This window comes from Monodelphis domestica, chromosome 2 (assembly GCF_027887165.1).
Source record: "Monodelphis domestica isolate mMonDom1 chromosome 2, mMonDom1.pri, whole genome shotgun sequence".
Taxonomy (NCBI): Eukaryota; Metazoa; Chordata; class Mammalia; order Didelphimorphia; family Didelphidae; genus Monodelphis; species Monodelphis domestica.
In genome coordinates this window covers 405,105,978-405,125,708 of record NC_077228.1, presented here as the reverse complement: position 1 = coordinate 405,125,708, position 19,731 = coordinate 405,105,978, and the positions used below count along the sequence as shown (strand labels likewise).

The 19,731-nt window shown below is 33.8% G+C and overlaps 1 protein-coding gene across 4 annotated transcripts in view; it reads left to right on the top strand.

Annotated features, from left to right (window-relative positions):
* MED23 (mediator complex subunit 23) overlaps positions 1-19,731 on the top strand; it is a 69,059-nt gene that overhangs the window by 28,328 nt on the left and 21,000 nt on the right. For all 4 annotated transcript variants that reach the window (XM_003340484.4, XM_001380351.5, XM_056818793.1 and 1 more), the window contains 10 exons: positions 1,767-1,967; positions 2,699-2,842; positions 5,175-5,320; positions 5,960-6,205; positions 7,396-7,538; positions 13,208-13,382; positions 14,049-14,212; positions 15,687-15,811; positions 18,194-18,399; positions 18,490-18,670. In XM_003340484.4, the coding sequence (XP_003340532.1) occupies positions 1,767-1,967; positions 2,699-2,842; positions 5,175-5,320; positions 5,960-6,205; positions 7,396-7,538; positions 13,208-13,382; positions 14,049-14,212; positions 15,687-15,811; positions 18,194-18,399; positions 18,490-18,670 (1,731 nt within the window). The remainder of the gene's footprint in view (positions 1-1,766; positions 1,968-2,698; positions 2,843-5,174; positions 5,321-5,959; positions 6,206-7,395; positions 7,539-13,207; positions 13,383-14,048; positions 14,213-15,686; positions 15,812-18,193; positions 18,400-18,489; positions 18,671-19,731) is intronic.

Sequence of the window (19,731 nt, the reverse complement as noted above, 5' to 3'; positions counted from 1 at the left end):
TGAACATTTTGACTTTCCTCTTTAAATCATTCTACTGATCATAATTATTTTACCACCACAACCCTTCTGAGAAATAGGTTGGTAAGTATTATCCTGATTTTTTTTTTAACAGATGATAGATGTTTAAAGAGAAGCTCCAAATTTGATTGAGGTTTTCAAAATAGATTTCATTTAGTCTGTTCATTTATTGAAATAAGTTGGGGGGGGGAACCATCATTGGGGAGGGAGGAATAGATCACCAATTGGTCTCTTTCTAAACTCCCTAAGCAAATACTAATTACTAGTGACAAATTCCTACTGGAAATCCTGGCTTCACTTCTTTTCACAAAATTTTCTGACTCTTTTATACTTGGAATGACTTCACTCTAAATTTGTGTTGTCTTGATACCCTTCTTGGGTTGTTGGTGGTTAGCAGAACTAGTGAATTTCAAGCCCTGTACACAGTAGTTTTGCATGCTGAATTACAAAATAGTCTGTAGTGTTGTCTGTTGCACTTTGCTCTGCTTCATAATGATTAGTTTTGGAGGAAAAAGTACTGTATTTTCAATTGGTGGTGTTAATATTGCTATTTGTAAACCTGTAACGTGGTTGAACTGTGATCATGGCATTGTGTTTTTGGAGAGAACATGGAACAGCAGTTGATGCTTACTGTTTTGGTTAATTGTTCTGTTTTTGCATGCCTTAAGAAAGTGCAGCTAGATTTGTAGCTTTACAAGTTTTGAGCTGGCAAAAAGCATGCAAAAGAGGATATGCTGTTCATTGTATATTATTCAAATTTGTCCCCATTTTTGTACTTTTCTCCTTAATTCAAATAAATTATATCCCTTTTTCATGGCAAAAGGCAAATAATAGCTTCTTTAAAATATAGTGGAAAAGCATCTCTCCTTTAACAATTCTATTTACTAAAAAAGGCTGTCATGTCAACTGCCTGGCTACTAAGACATATAACTTGTTTGTTAAGAAAATGCAAGAACAACTAAACAAATTTTGTGGATGTGTGGGTGTATTTTTTTTAATGAGTATGTTTTCAAAAGACAATTTGAAAAAACAAAGCACAAATCTTTTTGCCTCTAGAAAGGGAATTTGCATTTTCATTTTTAGTGTTTAAGCTCAGTTCTCTCTTTTTTTTTTAATAGTTTTTTGCTTTGTTTTACAATTAAAGCTGCATTATGTTTGGGTTGTAAGAGGAAAGCATACATTTAGTTGTTTTTTGACCAAATTTTTGCACATATGGGTCAGAGATGTGGTTAATACAACATATAGAAAATATATTTATCCTATACAATTAAGTAATTTGTTCAAAAAAGACCTAGCCTATCTAAATAACTGTGCATACAAAGGTTTAGACAAAAAACCAGAAGACCTATTAACTTTAAAGCGAAGTAATTTGTATACTGTCTTATCATCATGAACCACCCAAGGTCTTTGAAATCCTAGATTTTTATGTAAATTATGATTCCTCTGATTAAAAAAGAATTTCAGATAATTTTGAACAGAAACAATATCAGGTTAAAAATAAGTTTTTCCACTTGGATTTAAGTTGGAAGTTCAGTGGGAGGTCATGTGGAAGGTTGTAGAGCTTTTTGGAAGTTGTCTTCTTGACATAACATGATGCAGCTTTAATAAACCAGCCTAACTTTAACTTCCTAAGTTCAGACTTCATTTCATGCTTCCCAGCCTCTTGTTTAATATTGTCTGTTACCTGATTACTTCTAAAGCTAACAAAGAGGTTTTTTGGAATACTGTATCTAATCTCTGCCCCACAGCACAAACAGCGCTGCCCAGTGCTAGAGGACCAGTTGGTGGATCTGGTGGTTTATGCCATGGAACGCTCAGAGACTGAGGAGAAATTTGATGATGGGGGAACCAGTCAGCTTCTGTGGCAGCACCTCTCAAGCCAGCTTATTTTTTTTGTACTTTTCCAGTTTGCAAGTTTTCCTCATATGGTCTTATCTCTCCATCAAAAGGTATGTATTAGGCCTCTTTTTCAGTGGGAACTATTAATTTAGGTTTTTGTTTTCTATTTTTTAAAAAAGCCTGCTGTAATTTCAAAGAGCATAAATTGATAGAGTTTTAGCATTCACAAATCCTGAGACTAAATTTCAGCTCTAATATGTTCTTTGGCAGATCATTTAACCCAATAAGGTGGGTTGAAAAATTCTGTCTCTCAGATGATAGTTCAATAATAAAATAAACTCTATTATTGTTGCACATATAATTTTTACTATGGAATGGATGTATTCCAGCAAAAGTGATTATTAGTATAGATTTTTGTAAAGTCCCTTTTCAGAAAGTTGACTGCCAGAGGACACCAGGATTTTTTAACCATAACACCTCATGGAGCCAGTCATCTAAGACATGGGAATGGATCTTCAAGTTCCTGAAATCATGAATCTTTGAAGTATTTAAATATTTCATAAATATTAGATACTTTTCTAGCTGTGTGACCATGGACAAGTTACTGGATCTCGTAGCCCTTATCACTCTTCTGCCTTCAAACCATTACTTGGTATTGAATCCAAGGCAGAAAGTAAAGGTTTTAATAAACAAAACAAATACTAATGTTAGAGCTTTCTCAGAGTAGAAATTATATTCCACTGATTTCTGCAATCCAAATTATTCTGTTTTGTAATGGACACTCCCATCACTTTTGATAAACTGGGAAATAATGATCTGTGCTTTCAAACATCTTTTACAGTTAGCAGGACGAGGTCTTATTAAAGGCAGAGACCACCTAATGTGGGTACTGCTACAGTTCATTTCTGGAAGCATTCAGAAAAATGCATTAGCTGATTTTCTCCCTGTGATGAAACTCTTTGATCTTCTTTATCCAGAAAAAGAGGTAAGTTTGACCGACCATTCAATGGAAAACAATTGAATTTACACTAATGGTTTAGTGTAAGGGAGGTAGCATTGCAATAATAGGAAGAACACAGACTGGAAGTCAGATGACCTGGATTTTGGTCCTAATTGTGAGTAGCTGTGCAACTCTGGGCTTCTGTTTTCTCATCTGTAAAATGAAAGAATGGACTACTTGATTTCTAAGGTCTTTTACAAGTGATAAAACTAAAATATAAAGTGATTGTAATTTGCTTATGGTTGTGTAACTGGTTAATGATAGAAGGAGTACTGGAATCTAGGACTTACAACACCTAGTCCAGAGCAAATTTATATAGTTCCATCTTTTGACACAAACTTTATTTTTAAATTATCTTAGTTATTTTTTAAAAAATAAATTATTAATGCTTTTTTGTTTTTTTTTAGTCATCAAAGTTATTTCCATTATGTATTAAGTAAGCAAGCATTTATTAAGGCACTTACTTTGTGTCTAGATAAGTGTGCAAAAGCTAAAATGTAACCTTGCCTTCAAAGACTATTTTTTTTTGGGGGGGGGGACATCATGCATTAGCATCAGTAAATACTAACCATTGAGGAGAATCAGAAAAGGTCTCAAGTATGGAGTGGAATTGAGCTGAGATGTCTTTATGAAGCATAGACAGAGGTAAGGAGAAGAGTGCCTTCCAGGTTAGGGAAACAACTTGTATAAAGGCCCAGTAATGGGAGATGGAATGCCATTTATGTAGGACTGCAAGTAGAACAACAGCTTGTTTGGACTTGAGGCTGCTCAAAGGAGAATAATGTCTAATATTCCTGGAAAAATAGGTAGCAGCCATATTGTGAAAGACCTTAAATGATAACCAGAGAATTGCCCAGGGTCACACAGCTAATAAATGTCCAAGGCAGGATTTCAACAGACTTCAAGTCCATCATTCTATCTACTCTGTCACCTCACTAATCCTAAAGGAACTACTGAGCCACTCAAGTTTATTGAATAGGGGAATGACATGGTAGGTCCTTTATGCTTTAGGAATATCAGTTTGGTAGCTGTTCAGTAGAAAGACTTGAGATTAATTAGGTGACTTTTGCAATAGTCCATTCAAGAGTAAATTGGAGCCTTGAACTACAGTGGTGCCTTATAAGTGGGGTGAAGCAGATGTATGTAAGAGATGCTATGTTGGCAATTGATAGTATATGTGGAGTAAGAGTAAAAGAAGTTAGGAAGAGAGATAGATTGTGTGGGTGTGGGAGGGGAAATGATTCTGTTTTGGAAATGTTGAGTTTGAGATATCTATGGAACATAGAGTTAGAAATATTCAGTAGATATTTGGTGATGTGGGAGAAGCTCGGTAGAGCTAGAGTTGGATAGGTAGATTTGGAAGTCACCTTTTTTATAGAGAGGATAATGAATCCATGGAAATTGATGAAGTCAGGGGCAAAGTGGCTCAGTAGAGAGCCAGGCCTGGAGTCAGGAGGACCTGGGTTCAAATTTGACATCAAACATTTTCTAGCTGTGTGACCCTGGGTAAGTCACTTATTCCCAATTTCCTAGCTCAGCATTGGTGAAGAATTGGCACATGTGCCCAGCCAGCAAGGGGTGGTCAGGGAAATTTGTTCTGTTCCTCTTCTTCCCTGATGACATTTTTTGCATGCCCCACCCCTCTGTCCAGCCACTGAAAGTGAGCACTTCCTCTTTCTGGGGTAATATGGGGGGCTCACAAGCAGCTTAAAGTTGCAGTTTGGGCATGTAAACTTAAACCTTAGCCAATGTAGGCCTAGCCTTTATTGCTCTTCTGCTTTAGAACCAAATCACAATATTGATTTTAAGACAGAAGGCAAGGGTTTAAAAAGAAAAGGAAAGAATTTGATGAAGTCACTAAGAGTATGAGAAGAAAAGAGAATCCATAACAGAACAGTCACAGTTTAGAGGGACAGAATAATGAACTAGGAGTTCTCAGACAGTATAATCAAAGGAGTTATTATCATGAAAACTCAGGGAAGTAAGAATATCCAAGATGGGGGGATGAGTGAGTTAACATGTTGCTCACTTCATTTAATGAATGCAAGCAAGACTTCCCATTTTCCCTGAATTCTTCAAATTCTTTTCTTTTGACCTGATAGGTATACACTTTTTTCTAATTTTGCCTGCAATTGAAGAATGGCCGAACACAGGATAATATTCTGTTATTCTATTTAAGAATATTCTTTATGTGTTTATGGATTAGAATAACACTGAGTCTATAGAATAATTACATCAATGATCCTCATTTGTAAGACTACCTAACACATATTGCTCCTTTATTTTTGTAATAATGTGCAAATATACCATTTCTTAGTGTATTCCTGTGCCAGATATTAACAAACCTCAATCAACCCATGCCTTTGCAATGACATGTATTTGGATACATCTAAATAGAAAGGCCCAAAATGACAACTCCAAACTACAGATTCCTATACCTCACTCGCTAAAACTTCACCATGAGTAAGTCAGTAGCTTCATATTGTTGATTTTTAAATTATTTAGAAATTAATGGAATTTGAGAGTTATTGTTGAAATTGATTCTTTCTATTTATGTAATACCTAAAGTATGTGTTAAAGCTAAAGTTGAAAGATTAATGTGTACAGCAGAGAACTAACAACCTTAATTAGAATGACAATGGTGCTTGTACCTTCAAAACTAATCTTTTACAACCTCATTAAAGTTATTAGTATCACAAATGATGAAAATATTTCTTAATTCTTTACATAACACTTTTATAATAATGAGGCTTAGGTAGCTCTTGTAATAAAAATCTATAGTTAAGGGATAGTATTATATAAGATTTCAAATGATAAATTGGCCTGTTATTTATGAATCTGCAAAGTATTGGTCTTTTCTGATACTAGTCATGCATACCACTTGATTGATTCATTTAGCTACCATCCTGCTATTACTGAAACAGTATATATCTCTATATATTTTCTTTCAGAAATCAGTATATTCTGTATTATTTCAGTATTGAATTCCCATTGTCTCTCTTTTATATTTTTGAAGATGTATATATAAATGAAATTTTATTACAACCATTTTTGTGGTCTATTCCATCTATTTTTCTATTTCATTTAACTTAATATTCATAGGTTTTTGCAACAAAGTCTTCGAAATAAAAATTTACAGATGAATGACTATAAGATTGCCTTATTGTGTAATGCATACTCTACAAATTCAGAATGTTTCACATTACCTATGGGAGTTCTAGTAGAGACTATTTATGGTAATGGAAATATGAGAATCTCTCTCCCTGGAATTAATTGCATGGCTTCAGGATCCATCACTCCCTTACCAATGAACCTATTGGATTCTCTTACAGTGCATGCCAAAATGAGGTATGTTCATGCATTTATTCTGGGTTCTGTGTTATATTCAGTTAATATCTACAAATTTACAGTTTCTTTTTTAAGTTTTTGTCTTTGTGCCATGGATGCACATGCTTTCTCTTATACTCTCACTCTCTATCTGCCTCTTACACATTCACACATATGCAGGCACACACACACACACATACACACACACACACACACACACACACACACACACATGATTCCATTTTATTTTTCAGCTTTTTTTTCACACTGCCCTACATTCTGTATTACAGCAAGCTATTCCCCAATCTCATCCTACTCTTCTCTAGTTACAACTCATATTTACACATATCATCTTTCATACCTGGGATAAATTCCTACTACATATTTACCAGTTGAAATCCTTCCCTGATTCTTCCCATGTACACAAAACAAGCCCACTCTATACCTCTCTCATTAGCCTCCCTTATGTGCTACTTAATTTCAGTCTAACACATTTATTTGTGTATACATCTTGAAGCCTTTCCTTTTCCTCTTATTTGTAAGTCCTGTAAAGACAGGAACTTGATTTCTTCTTTGTATCAGCAATTAGTATAGTATGATGGTTATGGAAGGCATTTAATACATGTTATAAAATTGGGCTCTCAGAGGACACAAGCATGTCTTCATGAAATTAGCAGTAGAAGGATCACCAAATTTAGGGTTTCCATGAATAACCAGCTCTCAGTTTGTTGAAGCACTATTCCTGAAGCATCATGTTAAACATTTAGTAAATGGTTGATTATAATTAGATTGAAAACTATCTAGTATCAAGATTATACTTAAGTGGTTGTAGAATATAAACAACTTAGCTCATTCAAATACTGTTAATTAAGAGCTGAAGGAATTGATTCAGATTTTTATTTGGAAATGGGGTAGCAATGGTATAGTAGTAAGAGTGCCAGAACTGGAGCCAAAAACAGTTTCAAATCCTACCACCACAACTTATTAGCTGAATAATTATATTCAAATTGTTTGATCCATCTGACACTTTGTTTTTTTCATTTGTAAAATCCGGGGGGGAAAACATGTATATTGGCTACTTCCCTGGATTTATTGTGAGAAAAGTGCTTTGCAAACATTGTTTAAACTTTTAATTTCTAAATTGAGCTATAAGATTGTCAATCATACCTAAAATTTAAACTTTCTTTTTTCTTCTCTTCCTTTTACCACAGCTTAATTCACAGTATTGCTACCAGGGTAATAAAACTGGCACATGCAAAATCCAGTGTGGCATTGGCTCCAGCCCTAGTGGAAACCTACAGTCGTTTACTGGTTTATATGGAAATAGAATCCCTGGGCATCAAAGGATTTATTAGTAAGAGCAAGTTTTCTTATTTATATAGATGATCAAAACAATAAAATTAAAAAAATAAATAGGAATTAAATCCCATTGAAGGCCTGTTGTTGTTTTTTTTTTCCTAACCTTCCTTCCAGAAGATAGAGTGGTACAAGTTTATTAGAAAACTATAACATAAGTTCAAAAGGAGGATATCCTCTTCTACAGCTTTACTTTTGGTGCCTCACTCTCACAAAGAGTGATTCTGGGTTCTCAGAGGCCTATGCCAGCAGAGAACAGGCCCTCAAAGATACTGGCACACTAAAAAGGCTTTGAGAATGGGGCCTAATGATACCTTTTGTTTGAGAATGAATCTAGCTAAATTTGTATAGGTTTGTCACTATATTGGCTATAGGATTATTACTTTTTTGACCATATCTCCTTACAAAGATCATCTAAATTATGGAGATAGTTTTAGTCTGTTTTTTATAGAAAACTAGCAACAATGGGAAGAAGTTGCAAATAGAGGCAAATTTAAGTTTGATACAGGAAAATTTTTCTAACAATTAAAGCTGTCTGGTAGTGGAATGGAATGGTTTCCCTCTCCTGAAAGTTTTAAATAGAACCTGGATTACCATTTCTTTAGCATTAGTGTCCCAGTTTTGTCACATCACCTCCCAACATTTATCATGTTCCTTTATTGGCCATATCTGATAGGTGTGAGATGATACCTCAGAGTTTTAATTTGTTCTAATTTAATTTTTTCTAATCAAGGGTGATTGAGAACATTTTTTCATAGAATTATTGCTAATTTGCTTTCTTTAACTGAAAACTTATTCTTATCCTTTGGTCATTTGTCAATTGGAGAATGACTTATGTTCTTAGCAGAAATTTGCTATAAAATTTTTTTTCCATTTGTTGTTTCCCTTCTAATCTTGGTTACATTGGTATTGTTAGTACAAAACTTTTTAAATTTAATATAATCAAAATTATTTCATATTGCATAATGCTCGCTCTCTTGCTTGGCTTCTTTTCTCTATAGGTCTGTCATGCTCCCTTAATTTGCTTATGGTATCATGCTTCATGTCTAAATCATATCCCCATTTTGACTTTATCTTGGTGTATAGGGTGTGAGATATTGGTCCGTAACCAATTTCTGCCATAATGTAAGTCTTTCTAGCAGTTTTTGGCAAATAGTGAATTCTTACGCCAAAAGCTGGGGTCTTTGGGTTTATCAAACACTAGATTGCTACAGTCATTTACCCTTGTAGAGTATGAATCTAATCTGTTTCATTGATCCATCATTCTGTTGCTTAGCTAGTACCAGATTATTTTGATAATTACTGCTTTATAGTATACTTTGAAATCTAGTACTCTTAGGCCACTTTGCTTTTGCTTGTCACTTTTTGTTTTTCTAGATGAATTTTGTTATTGTTTTTTCTTGCTCAATAAAATAATAATTTTGTAGTTTTGTGTGGCATTTAATAAATTAATATAGGTATAATTAATTTGGGCTTGGCCTATGCATGAGTAATTAATGTTTTTTTTCCAATTGTTTAGATATTACTTTATGTGAAAAGTGTTTTGAAATTGTGGTCATAAAATTCTTGTGTTTGTCTCAGCAAGGAGACTCCCAGGTCTTTACATTTCTAGAGTTACTTTAAATGTAATTTCTCCATCTATCTCTTGTTGCTGGACTTTGTTAGTAATATATAGAAATGCTGATGATTTGTGTGAATTCATATTGTATCTCACAACTTTGCTAAACTTCTTATTTCAACTAGTTTTTTAGTTGATTCACTAGGATTCTCTAAGTATATCATCATAATTTGCAAAGAGCAATAGTTTTCTCATTTCCTACTTTAATCCTTTCAATTTCTTCTTCTTTTATTCCTAAAGGTAGCATTTCTAGTGCACTATTAAATAATAGTGGTAATAATGGGCAACTTTGTTTCATGCCTGATTTTATTGAGAAGACTTCTAACTTAACCCTATTACAGATGACACTTGCTGATGGTTTTAAATAGATACTACTTATCATTTTAAGGAAAGGTCCATTTATTCCTATGCTTCCTAATTTTTTTCCCCATTTGAATTAGTTTATTTAGTCCATTTAGAACATTATTCCTTGGTTACAATAATCACATTATTTCCCTCCCTCCCCTCCACCCACCCTTCCCGCAGCCCACGCGCAATTTCATTGGGTATTACTTGTGTCCTTGATCAGAACCTATTTCCATGTTGTTGATGTTTGCACTAGGATGTTCATTTAGTCTACATCCCCAACCATATCCCTTCGATCCATGTATTCAAGCAGTTGTTTTTCTTCAGTGTTTTTACTCCCACAGTGTTTCCTTTGAATGTGGATAGTAATTTTTCTTGTAGATTCCTCCTAGTTGTTCAGGATCACTGCATTGCCACTAATGGAGAAGACCATTACATTCTATTGTACCACAGTGTATCAGTCTCTGTGTATAATGTTTTCCTGGTTCTGCTCCTCTCACTCTGCACCAATTCCTGGAGGTTGTTCCAGTCCCCATGGAATTCCTCCACTTTATATTCCTTTGAGCACAATAGTATTCCATCACCAACATATACCACAGTTTGTTCAGTCATTCCCCAATTGAAGGGCATCCCCTCATTTTCCAATTTTTTGCCACCACAAAGAGCACAGCTATGAATATTTTATACATGTCTTTTTCCTTATTATCTCTTTGGGATACAAACCCAGCGGTGCTATGGCTGGATCAAAGGGCACATAGTCTTTTATCGCCCTTTGGGCATAGTTCCAAATTGCCCTCCAGAATGGTTGGATCAGTTCACAACTCCACCAGCAATGAATTAATGTCCCAACTTTGCCACATCCTCTCCAGCATTCGTTACTTTCCTTTGCTGTCATGTTAGCCAATCTGCTAGGTGTGAGGTGATACCTCAGAGTTGTTTTGATTTGCATTTCTCTGATTATAAGAGATTTAGAACACTTTTTCCTGTGCTTTTTAATAGTTTTTATTTCTTTAATTGAAAATTGCCTATTCATGTCCCTTGCCCATTTATCAATTGGAGAATGACTTGATTTTTTTGTACAATTGGTTTAGTTCTTTATAAATTTGAGTAATTATACCTTTGTCAGAGGTTTTTGTAGTGAAGATCGTTTTCAAATTTGTTGCTTCCCTTCTAATTTTGGATGCATTAGTTTTGTTTGTACAAAATCTTTTTAATTTGATGTAATCAAAATGATTGATTTTACATTTTGTGATTTTTTTTTCTAGCTCTTGCTTGGTTTTAAAGCCTTTCCTTTTCCATGAATCTGACAAGTATGCTATTCTGTGTTCACCTAATTTGCTTATAGTTTCCTTCTTTATATTCAGGTCATTTACCCATTCTGAGTTTATCTTGGTGTAGGGTGTGAGATATTGATCCAAATCTAATCTCTCCCATACTGTCTTCCAATTTTCCCAGCAGTTTTTATCAAAAAGTGGGTTTTGGCCCCCAAAACTGGTATCTTTGGGTTTATCATAGACTGTCTTGCTGAGGTCATTCACCCCAAGTCTATTCCACTGATCCTTCTTTCTGTCTCTTAGCCAATACCAAATTGTTTAGATGACCATTGCTTTATAGTATAGTTTTGAGATCTGGTACTGCAAGTCCTCCTTCCTTTGCATTTTTTTTCATGTTTTCCCTGGATGTCCTTGATCTTTTGTTCTTCCAAATGAACTTTGTTTTGTTTTTTTCTAATTCAGTAAAAAAGTTTTCTGGTAGTTCAATGGGTATGGCACTAAATAAGTAAATTAATTTGGGTAGGATTGTCAGTTTTATTATGTTAGCTTATCCCACCAATGAGCAATCAGTGTTTTTCCAATTGTTTAGATCTAGTTTTAATTGTGTGGAGAGTATTTTGTAGTTGTGTTCATATAGTTCCTGTGTTTATCTCGGCAGATAGATTCCTAAGTATTTTATATTGTCTAGGGTGATTTTAAATGGAATTTCTCTTTCTAATTCTTGCTGCTGAAATGGGTTGGAGATATATAGAAATGCTGATGACTTATGTGGGTTTATTTTGTATCCTGCCTGTGTAGCAGGTAAAATTAGTTTCTCTGCTAGAAGTATTATATATTTTAGAGGTTTATTTAAGATTAAGAATTAAAGAAAATACAAAAATAAGAAAGCACGTGCCCAGGAGGGCCGAAAGGCCCGTTCAATTTCACTTACATCATGAGAGACGAGTCTGCTTGGAAGCGGAAGTAGGAAGAGCTCTCAGTAGGCTTTTACAGCCAGTTAAATAGAAATTTTGATCTTGCCCAGGGGAGGATCTCAGTGAGATTACAAAGCATTCTGGGAAGTGGCCAAGGACTTCTGGGGATTGAAGTCTGGGGTTCAAATCTCCATTTTTACACCTGCAACTTTGCTAAAGTTGTTGATTATTTCGACTAGCTTTTTGGTTGATTCTCTAGGATTCTTTAAGTAGACCATTATATCATCCACAAAGAGTGATAGCTTGGTCTCCTGATTGCCTGTTTTAATACCTTCAATTTCTTTTTCTTCTCTAATTGCTACTGCTAGTGTTTCTAGTACAATGTTAAATAATAGAGGTGACAATGGGCATCCTTGTTTCACTCCTGATCTTATTGGGAAGGCTTCGAGTTTATCCCCATTGCAGATGATGTTTGCTGATGATTTTAGATACATACTGTTTATTATTTTTAGGAAAGGCCCTTCTATTCCTATACTTTCTAGTGTTTTCAATGGAATGGGTGTTGTATTTTATCAAAGGCTTTTTCTGCATCTGTTAAGATAATCGTGATTTTTGTCGGTTTGCTTGTTATCATGATCAATTATGTGGATGGTTTTCCTAATATTGAACCATCCTTGCATTCCTGGTATGAATCCTTCCTGGTCATAGCGGATTCTTAATTTTTTTAATAGGAATGAATATTTTATTTTGTCAAAAGCTTTTTTTCTTCATCTATTGAGATATTCATGGAAATTCTGTTTGGTTATTGATATGGTAAATTATGTAATTTTCCCAGTATTAAACTAGCACTGAATTCCTGGTGTAAATTCTACCTTGTCAGATTGATTTATCCTCATGGTATATTGCTATAAATTTCCTTGCTAGTATTTTACTTAAAACTTTAATTTTCTTCCTCTGTTTTTGCTCTACCTGGCTTAGGTAACAGCATCATATTTATGTCATAAAAGGAATTTCACAAGTCTCCTTCTTTGTCTGTTTTCCCAAATGGTTTATATAGTATTGGGATTAATTATTCCTTAGATGTTTGATAGAATTCACTTGTGAATCCATCTGGCCCTGGGAATGTTTACTTAGGGAGTTTATTGAAGGATTGTTCAATTTCATTTTCCTAGATGGGATTATTTAAATATTCTCTTTCCTTTTTTGTTAATGGCAATTTATATTTTTGTAAATATTTATCTATAAATATGATTTTAAAGAGAAGTTATTTCCCTTCTAAAGAAACTTTTCTAGATTACCCCATTCAGAATCTAGTTTAAAGAGGTATTCAGTTTTGGCTAGAGGTAGTTGAAGCAATACTCTGCTTCCATTCCAGTTTAGGTGCTACACCTCCTCCATGAAGCTTTCCTTTTTCATTCCAACTGTTCGTAACCAAAAAGAATTACATAGTAATATTGGAAAACAAAATCACAAATATAATTGTTTTTTGCATATCTTTATTATCTCCTTTGACAAGGTCAACTCTTGCCTACTGTTTTCAAGTCTCATGCATGGGGAATTTTACACACACTCTTAGAGATGTTCAGCTACCGAATGCACCATATCCAACCTCATTACCGAGTTCAACTGCTGAGCCATCTTCACTCTCTGGCTGCTGTTCCTCAAACCAATCAAAACCAGCTCCATCTCTGGTGAGTGTTTGAAGATGCCATTTTCTTTTATTCCAGTATGCTTAATATTTTATTAGAGTTTTTATTTCCACTGTAATTTCCTTAACTTAAATCAGTGTGCTTTTTCTGTCCATTCATATTGATGTAAATTTCTTCTTTGCTGTTTTAGTATTTTCTTTTTAATTAAAAAATAGCAAATGAGACAAATGTAGATGTCTTACTAGAAAAATTGGTTTTCTTTCAATTAAATATTGCCTCTGAATTGGTAATTAAAGTTTTACTCTCTTTTTCTCTATGTCAGCCATTTAGGGCTGAAAAAAATTTTTTTGTTGTTTTAGGTATGTTGCCTGATATTTCTTTTGTTATAACCTTGGTGAAAACAGATGTTGAAAATTAGGCAATTTTTGTATCTAAATGAAAAGAATTTTGTGCTTCCATGTCCTACAGACTTAGTGACTTTGGCTGAAGCCAGCAAAATCAGGAAAAATACAATATGAACTCAGTTTGTGAAATCAGAGAAAAGCTAACAGTAGGACATTATCCTTTTATTAAGGTACCTCCAAAGAAAAAGCTTAAAGAGCTTTCAAGTTTGATTTTTGGGGGGCTACCTGTGGAAACCATAAAAATGAAGATTAATTTTTTCCAGAAATGATATAACCTGATTTACTCTTCTTTTTCCCTTTTCAGTGTTGAGAGCACTGCCCTAAGACTCATAACAGCACTTGGCAGCTCTGAAGTGCAACCACAATTTACTCGTTTCCTCAGTGACCCCAAAACTGTCCTTTCAGCAGAGTCTGAAGAACTAAACCGGGCCTTAATTTTGACGTTAGCCAGAGCAACCCATGTGACAGGTAATAATGAATTTGTCAAGAAAAAATGAAACTATATTAAAAATTATTTTGTTTATTATTGAAAACACATCTCTTGAAAAATTACCATCATCTATATTTGAAAATCTTAACTGCTAACCTATTACTTTCACAATATAAGGTATCAGAATATTGTAACTTTAATCAATTTATCAGTTTTCAGACTTGTTAATAAGTTTTAGAGAAATAATTCATGAAAATTGAACATGAGAATCTAAAGTATTTTGTTCAGATTAAATTTTCTCACTTGGTAACAAACAGCCTTATTCTAGAAAACTTTATATATGTAATTTAGCTTTGTGATTTACCAGCAAACTTCTATAGCTTATTCTAGAGAGGCGAGCTTTTACCCTTGACCATTAGGATCTTTAATTGAATAAACAGGGGACAGCTGGGTGGCTCAGTGGATTGAGAGTCAGGCCTAGAGATGGGAGGTCCTAGGTTCAAATCTGACCTCAGACACTTCCCAGGTATGTGACCCTGGGCAAGTCACTTAACCCCCCATTGCCTAGCACTTAACACTCTTCTGCCTTGGAACCAATACATAATATTGATTCCAAGATGGAAGGTAAGGTTTAAAAAAAAAAGAACAAACATTGTTTCTAGTCCATTAGAATATCTACCATTTATCAAATTATTTCTGTTATGAACTAAAAGGGAAATTATGATGAACCAAAATCATAAGGAACCAAATTTTATCTCTGTGAGACTTTTGAAGGAACGCATTTGTAGCTGAAATTAAAGCTTGAGTTAATATTTTCTGAGTAGCTTTTTGAAATCAAAGTAGTGACTAACAACAAAAACATTCTATCTCCTGAATTTTTTCCCTTTGATTACCTGAAGGATTCTAAAATACATTAAATTCTCATTTCATTGATTCTATATAATAATTTGGTTTCTATGCCTCCTCCAAATCAAGTAAATTCAAATTTATCTTAAGCTATAACTACTGAGTTTAGTGCCTATAAAACATACAAACTCCTCAGTCCACTATTCTTTAAAGCTCTTCATAATCTTATTACTTGCCTTTCCAAACTCACTTCCTATTACTGTGCTTCATGTTCTCTTCATTCCAGAAAAACTAGTGACTATTTTAATTTAGCATAATATTTTCCATTTCACAGACTGTCCCCAGTATTTGAAATGTTCTTTCACTCCTGTGTTAAAATCCTTAACTTCTTTCAAGACTCAATTGGAGTGCCACTTCTTATGTAAAACCTTTTCCAATCCTAGGGGTTTGAGTACTTTTTGTATTATATTAACTGATCTCCATCTATTATTTTAGACCTCTCCTTTCCTCTTCCCCTTACTTCCATCAGTAGAATAAAATCTCACTGAGGGGCAATAAAGAACTATGATATCTTTTTCTCTCTATCATTTTACATAGTTTCTTAGGTATGGAATAAGTTTCTCACATTTTAGTTGAATTGAATTATATAGCTTTTTGTTTTTTTAGATTTTTTTACAGGTTCAGATTCAATTCAGGGAACTTGGTGCAAGGATATACTTCAGACTATCATGAGCTTTACACCTCACAATTGGGCTTCTCATACTCTCAGCTGCTTTCCAGCTCCTCTTCAGGTAATTCTATCATGAACCACCACTATATGGAAAAAATATGCTTTTGCCATTTTATAATGTCAGTTTTATGGAGAATTTTAACAATTGTAATTATTGTTCATTTGATTGCACAGAAAGAAACTTGGATTATTAAATGTATCCTTTTCAGACCATGACACAATAAGAACAATAAGGGATCATATAAATAAAAAGTAAAAACTAATTGGAGACTAATAACTTAAACTTAAAGAATGAATGGGTTAAAGAACAAATTATTAAAGAGAATGAAGAGACAACATTCCAAAATCCATGGGATATAACAAAAGCAGTAATTAGAGGGAAATTTATACCTCTAGATGCTTATATTAATAAAATACAGAAAGAAAAGAGCAATGAAACAAAGTTGATAAACCTTTGGTTAATCTAATTTTTTATTTAAATCTAATTTAGATTTTTAGAGTCAAGAAAACCAAATCACTACCATTAAAGGTGAAAAAAGGTGACTATACACCCATGAAAATAAATCAAAACAACTCATAAGAGTTATTTTAAAATATTTTCCATTTGTTCTTTTATATAAATTTTAACACTAGGGAGTATTGGATCCTCTAGCAGAATGAATCATCCTCTATCCTGTTATTCTTTCTGAAGCTCCCTGATTACAGGTGCACTTTGGGCCCCTAATAAGTAGATCTAAGCCTTAGCATATACATAATCCAAACCTGGTTTCTAGTGGGTCAATAATGGCTTAGAGACCATAAAGAAGCAAAAAGTCTGCAAAAGTCACTCATCATACCATTGTGGTAATCCTACATTGCTAAGGGCTTGTGACATTGGAATAAAAGTTGCAATGGAAAAGAAAAAAAATATCAACAAAACTTTTAAAAACCTGAAAGAAAAAAAATAAAGTAGCTTGTTTTACAAGCTCCTTGGGGATCAGAGACTCTTATCATTTTTGTTTTTAGCATTGTACCTTATATATAATAGGTTCTTATTAATTGCTTAAATTGAATCTTTAAATCTAGTCTTTTGCTGCAAAGAGTTAAAAAAAAAATAATTGTCGTGTCCTTATATACCCAAGGCTGGAGGTTTGTTTATTTATTTGACAGTATTCTTCCAGTCTTTTTTTTTTTGGTTGTACTTTCATTGTTATAGGGAACTCCCAATGAGGAAAACTCCTCTACCAATGCAGAATGGCATCTTCTTTACAACATTATATAATTTGAATTGCTGAGGCTCTGAGAGGTTAAATGATTGGCCCAGCCAGAGTCACATAGCCAGTATATATCAAAGGCTGTATTTGAACTTAGATTTTGATGATATCAAGACCAACTTTTCTCTATTACTAGTTATAGCATATGTTTCTGAAATAGTAATAAATACAGAATTTTGTGAAGCTACTTTGTGAACATTTACATACTATTTGCCAAATAAGCCTTGTGTAGTTTTCACTGAAATGTAGAGAAATTTGGTCTTGTGTAGCCTCTTAAATCATAATCAATAGATTAAAGTGCTTAAATAAGCAAAACAAAAAAAATGAGTAAAGGATTAAGGAACCAAATGAGAAATAGCAATTAAATAAATCTTTGAAACAGAACTTTTAACTTGGAGAGTAAATGAGAATTAGGATTGCTCACATCCATTCCTGGGGAAGGAAAGCTAAATTAACTATATAGTTTTAAAGGATATTGTAAAATCCACTATAAGCTGCTCTTTTTTATGTCCTTTGGGTAAGGCTAGAGAGAATCTGTTCAGATTTCATAGTATATTATCAAGAGGATGGAGGGGAGAAGCAACAGACTTTTCATAGAAAGTATAATCAGGTACATTTAAAGATCCTTAAAGTTTAGGTCTATCTAGATCAAAAAGTGGGAAATAGCCTATAAACTGTTTTTAGCCAAATATATATATTTTTATCATTTTTAGTCATAAGAAAAAATATAAAAGTAAGTTTAAAACAAGAGAGGCCAACTTTTAGAGAAAGAATTTTCCCTTAATCATTTCATTATAGGAGCACAGAATTTTTTTCTTAGAAATAGAAGAGAATTTAGAGATCATTAGTTCAATTTCCTAATTATAGAGATGAGAAAATAAAGATGCTGCAGTCAAACAACTTAGAGTCACACGGTTGAGAAATAAAAAAAAAGAGTTAGATGCTATTTCCATGTAGACCAGTGATTCCTAACCTTTTTTGTGCCTTGGACAACTTTGGCAGTCTGATAAATCCTGTGGATCTTCTCTCAAAATAATGTTCTCAAATGTATAAAATTAAATGCAAAGGATTCCCCAGGAAACCAATTATTCAAATAAGTTCATAGTTTCCACAATTATAACCCCTGATTTAGTGAGTCACTGCTTTTTCCAATGTACAAAATATAGCTAATATCTTCGCTTTTTCTTCAGGCATTCTTCCAGCAAAATAATGTACCACAAGAAAGTCGTTTTAACCTGAAAAAGAATGTAGAGGAGGAATACAGGAAGTGGAAATCTATGTCCAATGAAAATGACATCATTACTCACTTCTCTATGCAAGGCTCTCCTCCCCTCTTCCTTTGCCTCCTTTGGAAGATGCTCTTAGAAACAGATCACATTAATCAAATTGGCTACAGGTGAATCAGTAGGAATATCTATCATAACTGTATTCCATGTCATATATAGTTGAAAAATAATAAAATTATTTCTTTCTCTCTGCTTGTTAGAGTACTAGAGAGAATTGGGGCCAGAGCCTTGGTAGCTCATGTCAGAACATTTGCTGACTTTCTAGTATATGAATTCTCCACATCAGCTGGAGGTCAACAACTCAACAAATGCATTGAGATTCTCAATGATATGGTATGGAAGTACAACATTGTTACACTGGATCGATTAATTCTTTGTCTGGTAAGTATGCATTTCTAAGATCTCTTGTTCTTGTAGATTACTCCTTGAATTGGTATAGATTCTGATTCTTTGAGCATTGGTCTTGGAAGTTAGGAAGGCCAGAATATAAATTCTGCCTCCCAACACTTGTAACTCAGGAAATTTACACTAGCTATTTTCTTTCTTTCTTCTTTTTTTTAACTTTTATCTCCTGTCTTAGTATTAGTTCTAAGATAGAAGAGCAAGAAGGACTTAGATAATTGGGATTAAGTGACTTTCCCAGGATTACACAGCTAGGAAGTGTCTGAGGCCTGATTTGAATTCACATCCTACCAACTTCAGGCCTGGCAATCTATCCTAGGTATTATTATTATTATTATTCATTATCATTATATTCATTATTATTCATAATCAAATACTGCTTCCTTCCAGATGACAGCTATTTAGCTTTACTACTCTAAAGAGCTACAAATTTCACATTAATGAATTAAACTAAATAATAGTTTAATTTTCTTGCCCAGCCCTTACAGATTGCTGTTGGTCAGGGTAGGGGATGAGTACTAACTATGTTTATTACTATTGTTTTCATCTTTTCTATAGTTTCTAGTCACTGTTATATCTCATAATTAACCTCAGCTAAACTATTGTCATCTTCCAAAATTTCCCAAACAGTAGAGAAGCTGGCTAGGGTGGCAGACTTTGAATTTGCATGCTTCTGCTGTATGTTGCTTCCTCAATGGTTCATAACCTTTATTGAACTCTAACTTCCCTAAACATTGGTGATCATATTTTGGTGACCAGGTTAGCCAACCTTAATTCTCTAAGGTTAGTTATGTTTAATTAATGTTTTGTTTTGGAGTCAGATGAACTGGGTCTACCACAGAATCATAATTTTAACCGGTTCCTCACCTTTGCATGACAATCCTTTTGTCCTTCTTTGATTGATTCTAAAATTAAGTTTCCAGTCATCATCTGTTTCTACAAGTATATATGACTTTCTGATACAATTTAGACTGTTTTTAGCTTCCTCATCTCTTATCTACCTATTGTCTTCCTGTGCTCCTGTCCCTGAAAAAGAAGCA